General features: G+C 41.5%; 2 protein-coding genes across 3 annotated transcripts in view; one reads left to right on the top strand and one right to left on the bottom strand.

The window, feature by feature from the left end:
• KIAA0825 (KIAA0825 ortholog) overlaps positions 1-3,694 on the bottom strand; it is a 441,165-nt gene extending 437,471 nt beyond the window's left edge. Inside the window, exon 1 of the mRNA XM_056112442.1 lies at positions 3,654-3,694. The gene's annotated coding sequence lies outside the window, so the exon portion shown is untranslated. The remainder of the gene's footprint in view (positions 1-3,653) is intronic.
• Positions 3,695-3,919: 225 nt separating this feature from the next.
• Positions 3,920-15,168, top strand: part of SLF1 (SMC5-SMC6 complex localization factor 1) — a 71,302-nt gene continuing 60,053 nt past the window's right edge. Inside the window, exons 1-2 of one of the 2 annotated variants that reach the window (XM_056112606.1) lie at positions 3,920-3,925; positions 14,594-14,707. In XM_056112606.1, the coding sequence (XP_055968581.1) occupies positions 14,594-14,707 (114 nt within the window). In that variant the 5' untranslated portion in view covers positions 3,920-3,925. Of the gene's footprint in view, positions 3,926-11,004; positions 11,060-14,593; positions 14,708-15,168 lie in introns of those variants that run through there. The other variant, XM_056112605.1, reaches the window with a different exon arrangement.

Genomic DNA, 15,168 nt, shown 5'->3' with positions numbered 1-15,168 from the left:
TAATACTTGATCTAACTGTGCAGGTCTGAAGTACTTAGCTGAGCCATGAGATGCAACTAGGATCTGACAGTGCTGGATGTCTCGAGGCCTACACCAGGCAGTATGGTGCTGAGGGACTGAACTTGGGACTTCGGCAGGCAAGACAAGGGCTCCAGTAACTTGAACCATTTTCCAAGCACATAAAGCAAGTTCTTGAATAATACCATTTCAAACAACGATGTTTAGTTATAACATTGACGAGAAAAAGAAAATCAGTTTAGTTGAACAAACTGACTTACTCTCATTACATTTTGACTTTTATTTTGTTTCTGGGCCATGATTAGTGGTGGCACAGAGATTGTGTTGAGAGTTGTTTGGTAATGTCTTCATATCTCATTGTTCTGTTGTAGGGTACCACATTGTCTTTTATTGGTGAATGTGTGTGTATGCAGAGGGAGGTAGGAACACATTAAGTTTCAGGGTTGAAGAGTGGGGGACATTACATTTCAGGGTCAAAGTAAGTACTGATTAGTATGTTTCACACATTTATGTTCTAGACAACACAATTACCTGTCTGTGGATAATTAATTTAAAACAGAAATCATGACTTCAATCTTTCAGTAAATGTTTATTGAGCCCCTACTACATGCCAGGCACATGCACAGTAATATATGTGTGTATGTACATGTTTGTATGGAAAAGCAGATAAGCAGATAGCTGATACTCTACCTACAGTCACTAAGGCACTATGTCACTGTAGCATTGTCCTCTCGTTGTTCATCGATTTGCTCGACTGGGCACCAGTAACATCTCCATTGTGAGACTTGTTACTGTGTTTGGCATATCGAATACGTCACGGGGAGCTTGCCAGGCTCTGCCATGCGGGCAGGATACTCTCGGTAGCTTGCTGGGCTCTCCGAGAGGGACAGAGGAATTGAACCCGGGTTGGGCACGTGCAAGGCAAACGCCCTACCTGCTGTGCTATGGCTTCAGACCAAGGTAGTATATACGGATAATATCTAGATAGCTTTGTTTGAGTTCAGATAATAAAACTGGCCAAGGATTAATGCAAAATATATTAATTCATGTCCAAATTAATTTATGGTGGTTCCAAAAATCTCAAACACAGAAAACTTCCTTAATTCATCACACAGTATCGTAATTAATTCCTTAACACAGTCCTTAAATTCATTTTGCTGTTTTTGACTTCTGAATGTGACACACTATCCAATTTTACCTGTGTGAAAGGAATGCTTCTAATTATTTATGAAATATAAAACACAGTGGGGGGGGAAAAAGAAGAGAAAGGCTTAGACTCAAGTAGACTGGAGCCAAATCTCAATTGTGCATTGGCTATATTAATTTGTGGGATCATCTTTGAGTCTTAGTAGATAATTTTGTGAAACAAGGATATCTTTTTTGTAGAAAAAGTTGAAATAAAACAGTGAATATAAAATGCCAAGCAAACACTAGCCCTTGGTGATCAGTATTAGTGGCCGACTAATTTGAAAGAGATATCACAAATCAAGAACAAAGATTTTTAAAAGGGCATAGATTGTCTAAACAATAGTTGTTATACACAGACACATATATATATGTACATGTGTAGATAGATAAAGGTAAAGGTAAAGGCCCTCCCGTTGATCGTCGATTTGCTCGAGCGGGCCCAGTAACGTCTCCATTGGAGACTTTGTTGTTACTGTGTCTGGCATATCGAATACTCTCGGTAGCTTGCCGGGCTCTCCGAGAGGGGCGGAGGAATCGAACTCGGGTCGGCCATGTTGGCCGCTTGTAAGGCTTGTAGATAGATAGATAGATAGATAGATAACCTGATTTTTTAATAACAGCTACAACTGGAATTTTTAAAGACACAGGCTTTCATAAAACTTGGAGGCAAGGATATTTAAATGTTTGTTGAATTATCAACATGGAGAAAACAAAATCAAATGCACTGTCTAAGCATAGCTGCATTCTCAAAAGGTACCTGGGGCAGAGAGAGAACTGAACATTGGCTGAAGCACATGCTTTGCATACAAGGAGATAGGATCCTCCTGATTTTCCAGCAGTCAGAAAGACTAATGAGTGTGTCCCCTGACTCCCACCTTCCCCACACACCATCCTACACCCAACAGGTACCAAGTCATTTTCCCAATGAATCAGGAGCCTTGAATTGAACAGAATGCATTTTTGTTATCTCTAGATAGTTCTCTCTAGCAGTCCCCTTGGAACTGGTTGCTTTAAAAAAAAAAAAGCAATCTGTTGTCTTTCGTTGGTGGGCTGGGGAGTGTGATTTAAATACAAGGTGCTGAGTGAAAACTACTGGATTCAAGAAATCATATTCTTCAAAGGGAGAAGTCGCTGATTTGAAAGGTTCACTTACGCTCCATCTTTCAAACTGTGAGCTGCACGTGCATCTTTTTGCACATTATTTCTTCATTTCTCTTTCTCTTGTTCTCTTTATTCGGTCTACCTTAGAGTTGCACGCAAAATTAGCCTAGGTTGTAAGCACGGAAGAGAGCAAGCAAGCTTCTCTAACAGCACACCTGCTTCCCGAGCACTGGTTTCCACAGTAAATGTGCCTCTAAAGCCTTAGGAGTCAACAACACTGAAAGCAGAAGATCCAAAGAGCGACAACCAAAGTTTAAAAGGTGCCTGTAGATGGTAATAATAAAAGTGATAATAAGGTAATAATAAAAGTGATAATAAGGGGGCGGGGCCCTTGCCTTGCACGTGTTCGATCCTTGGCATCTCCTAAGGTCCGCTGAACACAACCAGGAGCCAGGAATAACCCTCAGCATCGCCGGGTGTGGCCCAAAAACAAAACCCCCAAAACGGTGCCTGCAGAGGCGGACGACTGGGAGGTGGGGTGGCAGTGACTGGAAGGAACCTGGGGACACCGGTGGAGGGAAGCTGACACTGCTGATGGGGCTGTTGTTGGAACCGAGCATGCCTAAGACTCAATTACGAATTACTTTGCAAATCACGGTGTCTTAATTTAAAAAAAAAATTTTGTTTTTTAAAGCCCACATAAGCTCAGATCTCATGAGCTCTGATCAGCCAGGTAAACGAGTTCTTCTTAACTCTTTGGCTCAGACCCAGTCGGGAAAATAAAGAGCTCAATTCAAAACTGCAGCACCGACACTGACTTGATTCTAAAGCCCGAACGACCCCGCTCTTCCAGCATCCCTAAGGTTCGGTTCGGAAGAGGGGTTCACTTCTGCCCGCTGGCCGCCTCTCGGGGCACGGACTCAACCTCAAGGCAAAGGGGACCGGTTTGCAGGGGGAAAAAAAAGGCTGGGAAAGCAGTTCTGGAGCATGCAGCGTGTCCAAACCTTGCGAGGCGAGACCAGGGACGCTCCAGAAGGTTGGCGGAGTGCAAGGAATCGGGAGGAATCGCGGCACGAGGTGTCACGAACCGCATCCGAGGACACTCGGGGGGGGCGCGACCGGGTTGCAAACTGGAAACAGGGCCTGCAAGTGGAGTGAGAAGGCTCAGTGGGGTCCCGGGGCCTTCTGCGGCTGCCCCGAGGGCCGAGCGCCGCGGAGTTGCTGCGAGGGGACCGCTGGCTCCCCCCACCCTCTCCGCGGACTTCTAGGGTCCACCCAGACTGGGCTGCGGGGAACTGCAGCCGGCCGGAAAGCGGCGCGGGAGGCCATCCCGGAAAATCACTTACCGATCTCCCACCTCCGGGGCTGTGGGCCCGCCCGCCCGAACCCGAACTCAGCCGGGCACCGGCTCGGCCCGCCTTGACGACGGCCGGGGAGCGTCCCTGGCAACCACCCGGAAGTGGAACCTCCGCTTCCGGGGTCGCCGGGCGCGCGGCGGGAAATTATTTCCCAGCTCCCGGACTGGTGAGGCGGCGAGTGCGGCCGCGGCTGCCGTGTCCCCCCCCTGCCACCGCCGCCACCCGACGGAAGCAGCCGGGAAGACGCTCCGGCCGGGAAGGTAACGGGCTTCAGCTCGGAAGACACAGTAGACCCTGGCTCGGGGGATTCTTGGCTTCCGGCCCCCCGGAGCTGCCGGCCGCCGTGAGGTCGCCGAGGGGCCGGGGCGGCGCCGCCTCTGCCCCCTCGCGCTTTCCGAGGCCGCCGCTCGCCCCCACTGGCCGCGTCGGTGGGCTGCGGCCGCACGCCTCGGCCTGGCCAGCCCGGCCCCCTCGGCCCGGCCAGGCCCGGCCCGGCCGACCCCGCTCCGCCGCCCGCTCGCGCGCTAGGCCACCCGCGTCCCCGTTGCCATAGGACCCACGGGGACGCCTCTCCCTGGCCAGCCCCAGGCCCTGGGCCGCTTTCCGTCGTGTCACGGCAGTTGCAGGGGGCCGCGACCCCCCCAGACCCGCCTCACTTTCCCCCTTCCCCGAGTGCGATTTCTCCCTAGACGTGCCCAGTGGTCCCGGCCCGGTGGCCGCAGCTCCCCAAGGCCTGATTCACGCCCACACACACTCGCGTCCGCGCACACGCATTTCCCCCCCCCGGGGTGTGAGTGAGCATCGGAACCGAACTGGGACCCCCCCCACCCCAGGCTAGCCCGAGATGTCTTCCCCTCCCAAGGCCTCCTCTGATCGATTATGAATATTGACCCACCCGAGGAGATCAGCCCCAGGAACCCACTCCCCACTCCCCTCCCTCCCCGCCCAATTAGGCTTGATTTGATCCCGGAATTGGGTGGATCTGGATGTGCAAAGGGCCAAGCTGTCCGAATTACTTTGTTTTTTTTTTTTAACAAAAAGGGCACAAAGGGAAAGCTGCTTGGTTGAGACGAGAAGCAGTGGAATTGTAAGCGATCTCATATTGTAGTAGGTGCCCGGGTGACACACACACACACACACACACACACACAGTGTCGTGACCTTTTGCATTCTGTGGTTTTACGTTATGCCTCAGTTCCTCCTCCCAGTTTTGCTCTGCACGCTGTTCCCATTTCAGGAAAGTTTGAGTAACCTGTGTTGCAGGTATTCGGGACGTAAATTAGCATTTTTTTTTTTTTACAAGGGAGTTAATTTTTATGTCTCAGTTAACACAAGAGTATTCCTAAATGGACTGCAGTGCTCAAAGTCTTGAATAATATAAAGATGAATTAGCCTGCCGTGGTGCAAATAAGCATCAGCTAAATCTGTTTTTGTCAATCCATTAATATTCTGTCGCCTTTAGGTTTAAGTGGACATCAGTTACGTATTTTGATATAGCAGAAAGCTTGAATCATGTGGCACAGCTATTGCAAGATTGGTTAGTCATCGTGATCAAAATGAAACTATAAAGCATGTCATAAAATTAAGATTTTATGATAGGTAGTCACAGTTTTCATTAACACCCAGAAAGTTGTTGATTTTTTTAAAAAAAAAACAGCCATACTCAGCTTTTTTTCTGATTAGTTATTATGAGATAGTATTGTCTTTATTTAAAACGTTTTACAGTGAAACAAACAATTCTTTATAGGCTTTGGGAAATAAAGCTGAAAAAGTGAAGGTCACTCTTTACTCTTGTAACTGAGTCTTGATGTCTCCTAATTGGAAATAAATGCTCTAAACTGAACTATGTATTGTTTCTTATCTTCTAAAAGACATTGTTGCTTAAAAAGTGAACTTTTAAGAAGTTTGCTTAGTTTCTACTTTTTAAAATATCAACATGATTTTGAAATATGAAATGGTTTGTTGTTATTTTTGAAACAAAGTTCATATAAAGTGGTTTAGTGACCAAATCTGCTTTGAAAAGAAATCCCTGCCAGCTTTGTAATGGTCTATCTCAAGGATATTCAATAAAAAATTTTTAAAAAGTAACGTGGAGTTCATGCCCACTTCAGTCAGCTTATCAGTGGCTGAATAAAGAGCAGTATTCCTACATTGGGAGAAAGAAAGAAAGAAAATAGTTCGCTTTTGATTATTGCTTGAAATGTTTGTCACTTTTAACATTTTTCCCCCCTGAACCAAATGGTTTGAATATTTTCAGTGGTGTTGCAGGTCAGCACCCCTGCTCACAGTAGGTTTCTTTTCATGAAATGTAATTTCTGTGGCACTGCTGGAAAACAGACTCTTAAAAATAGAAAGAGAAAGTAATTAAAAGTATAAGAAGGGGCCTAGGTGATCGCTCAAGTGGTAGGACCCAGGTCTTGCATGCTTGAGGTTGGACTTGCTCCTCTGCCCCCACGAGCACTCAAGATCCTGAAGGCCCACACTGCTGGGCCCAGGATGCAGGCAGCGATCCTGCGTCCCCACTGCCTATAACAACCCCGAGCTTTTAGACTCAGTTTTGAAATCTTCATCCAAGAGAGACTGTCAAAAAGATGTCAGCTTTAGAGGGAATACACTTCTAACTCTCAGAATACACTTATAACTCTCAGAACCTGATTTTACCATTTTCCAGCAGAGTGACCCTGATCATTTCATACTCTCTGATGTCTTGCCATCATCTTTAAAAGAAGGGTAAACAGTACTTAACATGCCAATAAAGAAAGTTAGAAAACCCAGGAAATGTATAGGTAGTAGTTCAACAAAAATAAAACAGTTAAACCTTTGACCTTTGTGCTTCTACTGTTTGTACAGTTATTAGGATACAATCTATTGTGTGGCTCTTTTGCCCTCTGAACATCCTGAATCTGCTCCTGCCTGCCCACTATGCCCATCCTTTATTCCTGAAAACTGTTAGTGTCACTCCAGCCTGGGCCTTCCACTTAGGCCCTTCTTTCTTCCTCACAACAGTTTGCTACCACTTATCTAATTCTGTCTACTGCTATATTGATCTAAGAGACTAATTGGAACTGTTCTTTCCACCAAAATGCCACTGAAGTGAGAATTAAGAACATAACTCATTTTACATTGGAGACCTTCATTGATGATCAGTTTGCACACATACACACATCCCTTTGAAGAACACGACAAGAAACATCCGTTTTTAAAAAGCACCTTAAAAATATTTGGTTCTCCAAGAGAAAGAAAACAGGTTATCAAGGTAGAATTAAAATTGCCTCCAATTTTTGGAGTCTGTTCAAGGACAGGCTCAAAATAATCTAGTATAAAGTGATTCAAGGCAAGGAACCCAAAGATAAAAACAGTACATTTTTTTTTTACTTAACTATTCTTTCCTTTATTTTGTTTTTGAGCTACACGTGAAACTTGGCCATGTCCAGGGCTAACTCCTGGCACTTTGGGGTACCAGGGAGTGAACCTAGATTGACCCCTTGCAAAGCAAGCACCTACCTGCTGTACAGTCCCTTTCTCCAGTCCTTTTTTCTGCTATCCTAATAGGATTACTTAATTTAAAATTTTATGTGTAATCTTCATATTGTGTCTTAAAAATTCAAAAGTTGATTGTGTAAAAATAAGTCAAAAGCCTAATCTAATTTGACCTGTAGGCCAAGAGTGAATAGAACTCTTAAACTACAATGAATGTTACATCATTCAGAGCCATATAATATGTCATTCCCACAAGGATGAGTATTGTAATTCCTGTCTGCCTGTTGCAGTCTTGGTTAAAATAGACATCCTACACTTAAGGGCTTCTTAAAGTTTTAGCACTAGTTTCCTTCCTGGGTTAAATGTTGGGGTTATTAATTAAAAAACTGATTTACAAAGTTACTTATATTTGAGTTTTAAGCATATATATTTAAACACCAATCCTACCACCAGTGTTCCCAGGTTCCCTCCACACCCAAACCCTACCTCATCATTGCCTGTCACCTTAAGAGGCACATTACAAAGTTAAAGTGGTTGCCACTTCAACTTAGGTTTTCAGTTTTGCTGAGTTTGGGATATATGGCTATACCATTAACCATATCACCGATATTACTTAAGCTCTAATGCTAGGACACCCATCACTTCTCTTCTTTCCCCCTTAAATTCTTCCCTTCTCTGTTCATCTGTCTAAACACTGGGGCTAAGGATAATCTAGACATCCTCCTTTTATTGCAATACATTTCCTCCTCCAGTATTGTATATACCACAGAGCATCCTGTGTTTGTCTTTTTCTCTCTCTTTTTTTTTTTTTGGCTTACATCACTCAGTATGATAATCTTCCAGTTTCAGCCATGTTGCAGCAAATTGCATGATTTCATTGTTCCTTGCAGCTGCATAATCTGTTGTGTATATATACCACATCTTCATAATCCATTCATCTGTCATTGGACACGTAGATTAATTCCATATCTTGGCTAGTGTACTGAGTGCAGCAGTGAATAATTATGTGTATATGTCCTTTCATGTGTATATGTCATTCTTATGTCCTGGGGATAGATGTCCAAAAGTAGTTTGCTGGTTCAGATCGCAGTTCACTTCTAAGTTTACTGAGAACTCTCCGTACTGTTTTCTAGCGGGGATGTACCTGACAACATTTGTGGATTAAATGTCTTAGATAAAAGAAATGTAAATGTTTCAAACTCTTTAACTCAAAACCATAGTATAGATTCTATGAAAAAGTTTTCCAGAAGATGAAAGTTTTTTAAAGTAGTTTTCCATTGGATGGCTTAACCAAAATAATTTTTAATAATTAAAACAACCTTCAAACTACCTGGGACCAGGCAGGTGGTTCAAAAAGCTGGAGTTTTGCATTCAGTAGCCTCAGACGTGATCTCTAGCATCACATGTTTCCTTAACACTGCCAGGAATAGAAACTTCCTCTTTCACCCACCCAGCACCTCACCACAAATGGCCCTTGAGCACTAATAGCGCCCCATTAAAATTTTTATTTATTTGTTTATTTATTCTTTGCTTTTTGAGTCGCACCTAGCGATGCTTGGGAGTTACTCCTGGCTCTGCACTCGGGAATTATTCCTGACAGTGCTTAGGGGACCATATAGGATTCTAGGGATTGAATCCTGGTTGGTCTCGTGCAAGGCAAACACCCTACCCTGTACTATTGCTCCAGCCCCCAATTAAAATTTTTAAAAGGCTTATTTTCCTTGTGACCATGAAATAATGAAGAATACTCAGTGGAATGAAAACCTGATAGAATTTAGCATGAAAGTTAATATCACGATCACGACCATCCTGTTGTTCGTCGATTGCCTCGAGCAGGCCCCAGTAACGTCTCCTTCATCCTAGCCCTGAGATTTTTTAAAAGTGCCATATTCAAGGCTCTTTCAGGGTTAGGAGAATGAGCCCCATCATTGTTACTGGTATTTGGCATATTGGGTACGCCACGGGGAGTTTGCCAGACTCTGCCGTGTGGGCAGGTTACATTTGGTAGTGTACTATTTTGTCCAAAGTAAGAATGAGATAATAAGGTGTCGCACGGCCGCAAATGCGGCTGCGCACTTCCGGGAACTGGATTTTAAAGTCTCTGAGTCTTGGCCGTTGATGGGATTACACCGTGCCAGAGGGCCAGTTGGTGGGTGTGACCCCTGCCTACTGGAATATGGAGGATCTGGGTGGAGGATGCTCATCCCTGATCTGAGCAGACTTGGAGATCTCAGCCCCAGGACCCACGTGCCTTTGTTCCTCTGCCAGTACCTTCATGAGTGCGGAGAGTGGTCTCAGCATGGTGGTGGCTGGTTCTGGAGGTCTTCGGCTGCCAGAGCCCTGGTCAGGGCGGGGAGGAAACCTCAAGTTAATATATAGAACAATAATGCCTGCTCTTTTTTTTTTTTTCTTTTTGGGTCATACCCAGCGTTGCACTGAGGTTACTCCTGGCTCTGCACTCAGGAATTACTCCTGGCAGTGCTCAGGAGACCATATGGGATGCTGAGAATCAAACCCAGGCTGTCTGTGTGCAAGGCAAACACCCTACCTGCTGTGCTACCACTCCAGCCCCCGCCTGCATTTTTTTATATATACATGGCCAGAGTGATAGCACAGCAGTAGGGCGTTTGCCTTGCACGAGGCCAACCCGGCCGACCTGAGTTCTGTTCCTCCGCCCCTCTCAGAGAGCCCAGCAAGCTACCGATAGTATCTTGCCCTCACAGCAAAGCCTGGCACCTGTGGTGTATTCGATATGCCAAACACAGTAACAAGTCTCAGAATGGAGATGTTACTGGGCCCACTCGAGCAAATCAATGAACAACAGGAGGACAGTGCTACAGTGCTACATGTGTACAGGTTTATGTGTATGTGTGTGTATATGTAAATGCGTATGTGTGTGTGTGTGTGTGTGTGTGTGTGTGTGTGTGTGTAGAACTTTTGACGCATACACATAAAATATTCAGGTCAACCATCCTACAAAATGTTGACAAAGGTGTGAAAGGGTGACAGAATTAGAGATGATGTAGATCTTTCCACTACTAATTTGTTGAATTTTTAAAATGTTCTATAATGAGTGTATCAGCTACAATTAAAAGATCAGTAACTAAAGTTTTTGGGAAATTTGTAGTTTTTAAATGGAAAACACAGTTAACTTTTTAATTATTTTTGGGTTTGGGAATCACATTGATAATACAGGAGTAAGTGCTTCAGGCTTACTCCTGACTCTGCACTCAGGGATGACTCCTGGCGGGGCACAGGAGGGCCTTACAAGGAGTAGAAATCAAAGCTGGGCTGGCCATGTGCTCATCCCACTTGCCACTCTACTACCACTTCATTGCCAAGTTTAACTTTTTAATGAATTCCTTATTTCAGTTAATAACATACAGTTTCTAAGGTATAGTCTCAAATTTCTCAGATACATTCTATGATTGATCATAAAACAAATTGTAATGCATATGAGAAAGGTTATCTTAAAGAGGCTGACACACGTCTTTAAACTTTCCTGCTTCTGTCTTTTGAGTCACTTTCATTTTATCCTACTATTATACCCTGCTCTTTCATCCTCCCACAAACAGACCTTTGTGTTCATATTTATATTCCTGCTCTCTTTTTCAACATAGTCTAGCTGTGTGTTCTTCAAATATTGTCTAGCTGTGTGTTTTACAAATTGTGAGGAAATCAAAGGACCTAAAAACGTAGTTCATAATGAATTCTTAGTTTTAATGAAGAGTGCTCTGGGTTTACTTGCATTCTAACTGGCACCAACTGCAAAAGAATTTCAGGCATCAGGGATAGGCCCAAGTGGGAGATATTTTGGGAAAGTCCACACCACAGAGACAGTTGCTTGCTCTGGATAAATACAAGCTCGGTTCACAATCATTAGCTCCTTAGTTGTGTATATTGTGTGGTTCAAGGTAAGTAACTAGTTTGGTTTTGTTTTTTCATTACTACATATGTTTGTGAAATTGCTTCAGAATCATTTTCTTAGTATTAAGAATCTAGTATTTAATTTTTGACTGTAAATATAATGCCTTAAACTATTAAGTGATTTTTTTTTTAGCTTTTCCTTTCCTTTTGTGGGTATAGTAACTTCTTTATAAAGCTTGAAGAATCATCCAACTTTTCAGGAAAAAAAAAATCTCTAAATCCCTATGAGTACCATTAGAACCGTTTCATTGCAATATATTTGATTTCTTTCTTATACCGAAAGGCTTCTAGAAGTTAACTCTTGATCCGTCGTATTCCAGATACTCCAGACAACCTCACCCTATTTTTAAAGATTTCGAATTAAGTATTGCACTAATGTGTACGTATCTGTCTTTGAGTTGACTACCTATCAGGCTGCAGTTAATAGTTTTTTTTTATTCCTTCAGAATTAAAAATTACTTTGGCACACACAAAGTATAATGCCATTTAACAATTTTTTACATAGAAGTAAACATTTATAATCAATACTTGCTTATATCCTTAAATAATTTCCCTTGGTAATTACAGAAATTAGACTATCAATTTGTCATATGATTTGGTATTAATAGTGGTTGCCAAATTTAAGTGTTATTCAAGAAGATTTATTATAGTAACGTATTAGACTAAGGTAATAGAGGTTATTGTTTTAAAAGCTGTGCTAGTTATATTGTATGCCGTCACTGGTATTCACAATTTTGTGCAAAGTATAGCAAGTTGTTTGCCATCATTTGTGTTCATAATTTTGAGCGAAGTGTAACCACTAATCAAGTTGGCCTGTGTTCTGACTTATTTTTTGACCTTCGTATTTGGCTAGTGTTTAAAATAGGACATGCTGTTTTTTTATCTGTTACTTACCTTTTTTTTTTTTTAAATTTTAGTCTCATGTATTTTCAGAGGAAAGAAATTGCCCTTAAAAAGCCTTATTGCTTTTTACTGTTGCACAGTTCATCCAGTATTAATTCTCAGGAACAGGACAGTAAAATTTAAAGGAGAAAATATAAGTTGTAGGAAGAAGCATATGTGGTTAAAACACTTTTATTTCATATCTTTTAAAAAGTTAAAGCAATTTATGTTACCTTTTCCATTAGAATTCGGAAATAATACAGATACCTTGAATTTCATTTATCTAGTATTTCTGAAAATTGCTTATAATTTTTTAAAGAAATTTGCTTGATTCATTTTAAAGATTTCCCTAGGATTAAGGAAAACTGTATTTCTCCTTTGTTATGATCATATGCCTTATCTGCGCGATTTTAGTGCATATGTGTTAATGTTTTCTTCATCAGATTAAATTATTTCTAGCAATAGCATATTCTTTATTTTTTTAGTTTTCAGTATTTTTAAATAATAATACAATTCTTTACTAATGGGTATTATCATTCCAGAGCTATTCATACATAATCTGTGTAAGGGTGTAGTTTTTTTTTTAATTTTCATAATGAATGCGATGAAGAACATCTTATGTAAAAACTGGATTTTTTTTCATTGATAATAGATTTTTTTGTTAAGACACCAAGCCCTATCTATATAATTCTGACTGACCAGATACTTGTAACTTTAGTGAAGCAATCTTATATTGTAAAAACCCTTTGTGGTTTATGTCTTGAATTTTTGAAGGTTAATTTCTCTCTTTTGGTGATTGCAAGGGATGGGGTGGTTGGCTGCTGTGCTCAGGGCTTACTCCTGGCCTTGCATTCAGGGATCATTCCTGGCAGACTTGGGAAACACTTGAGATGTTGGGGATTGAACCCTGGTCCATGTGAAAAGTCAGCACCCTACCCACTATACTCTTGGTTTTGGTCCTCAGAATTTCTATTGAAAAAATATAATTTATTACATAGTTTCATATGTATAGCCTTACAAATCAGCATCATGTGTTATATTAAATTCTACATTTGAAATTTGCTTGTAATTGTCTTGAGAGAAGCTAGCAGCTCTTCCTCTGCCTGTGGCATAAACACTAATCCAGAGCTGAAATGACAAAGCTGTTAAGAGAAATGGAAAAGTAATATAATTTCGTCAATTCCTTACCTATGAAAGACATGAGATTTTTCTCTGAGACATTTAGTTCTAATGTCTTCAGCTCATGTAAACAAGGAGAAGTAAGTATTCTAAGTATAAATGATATTTTACTCCTTTCTTAATTCAAATGCAGAGTACTTTATAAGATATATTTAAATAAGGATTAAGGAATATACCATAATAAGTGTAAAAAAGTCATTTTAAAAAGTTTTATAGATAATTAAAATAATTTATATCGGAGTTTTAAAATGCTGACTGGGAGTAGGTTCCATATTATTATATGTACCTGATTCGTTGAATTATTTAGTATAAATGTTGTTAGGATCATGAGGGTTTTTTTATTAATTTTTATTAGTGAAACACCAGGAGGTACAGTTGTAGACTTAGAAATTTTTGTGCTTGCGTTTCGATTATACAATGATCAAATACCCATCCCTCCACTAGTGCCCATTTTCCACCACCATGGATCCCAGTATCCCTCCCACCCCCATCCCCCCGCATCTCACCCTGCCTCTGTGACCTTTTGTTCTCTCTCTCCTTTTGGGTGTTGTGGTCTGCAAAAGAGGCATTGAGTGGCAATCATGTTCGGTCTATAGTCAGCTTTCAGCATGCATCTCCCATCCTGGGAGGATCCTCCAAATATCCTTTATTTGGTGCTCACTTCTCTATCTGAGCTGCCCTATCCCCTAGCATGCCCAGCTGGCCTCTAAGCCATGGAGTAAGCCTCCTGGTACTGCTCTTGGCTATTCTTGGGTATTAATCTCCTATTTTGTTACTTTATGAGGATCATGAGGTTTTTTTTAAACTTAGTCAGGGATGTGTATATATCCTTCAACATCTGTACAGACACACTTTAAACAATTTTAAAATTTGGTTAAGTTTCCTCATCCACAAGTATACTTGTTGCAAAAACTCTTAGTAAAAGTACTTTAAAAATAAAAACTGGGGGCTGGAGCAATAGCACAGCAGGTAGGGCGTTTGCCTTGCACGCAGCCGACCTAGGTTCAATTCCCAGCATCCCATATGGTACCCCGAGCACCGCCAGGAGTAATTCCTGAGTGCATGAACCAGGAGTAACTCCTGTGCATCGCCAAGTGCGACCCAAAAAGCAAAAAAAAATTAAATAAAAACTAGTGTCACTATGCTAATGTTTATAAAGCAGCTGTCCTTTTCTGAAGTATTATTCAAATCATTGCTTTACTGACAGATAACTCTTAGTATTCATACAGACACCCCCCACCCGAGTTCAGAAGATCATAGTTTGAGAAAAATAAAAAATATTTTCTAGAACAAGTAAGTGATGTAATATTGGTGAATACAGCTAAGGCTTTTGTGTTAAATTTGTATATTTAACTTAATAGGTTTAGTTTTTATTTTTTGCTCTCATAGTTAAGAAAAAAATAGCATCAATCATGTGAATAGTTAACTTTAGCATGTTATTCTCTTTGTGTATATGATAGATGGAAGATGGTGCCCCAAAGCATATTATCCAGATGACAGGATTTAAGATGGAAGAAAAGGAAGCTCTTGGCAAATTGCTTTTAAAACTAGATTGCACTTTTATTAAGAGTGAGGTGAGTACAGAAACTTATTCATCAGATTTTACAGTGTAATTTAAAAATACTAGAATTAAAATATAGTCCCTGATTCATAATATCTTCCCTTACAGTGACAGTGACAGTAGAAGCAATACATATTCAGTAAAAACCAGATTTAAATTTTTTGTGGATCCAGTGACCAAAACCAGGGCCTCACACTTACTGAGCAAATGCTTGGTTATTGAGCTATATCCCTGGCCCTCATATTTTGATTTGTGGGAAGGAGGTTTTTTGGCATACTCAGGGGACCTTATGCAGTCTCAGGCATCAAACTGGGCAAGCACCTTGTCTCCTATCTCTTCTGCTCCCATAGTTTTCATTTTGATTACCTCCACACCTGCTAAAAAGTAGCCAAGTGGCTAAAGTCAGCTGTGTGATCATGAGAGTGAGCAGCTTACATCCAAGACTTTTTTCATTTAGTGTGATGTCTAATAATA

The sequence above is a fragment of the Sorex fumeus genome, unplaced genomic scaffold, assembly GCF_029834395.1.
Source record: "Sorex fumeus unplaced genomic scaffold, SorFum_2.1 ptg000018l, whole genome shotgun sequence".
Taxonomy (NCBI): domain Eukaryota; kingdom Metazoa; phylum Chordata; class Mammalia; order Eulipotyphla; family Soricidae; genus Sorex; species Sorex fumeus.
This window is presented reverse-complemented; position numbering and strand designations above follow the sequence as displayed.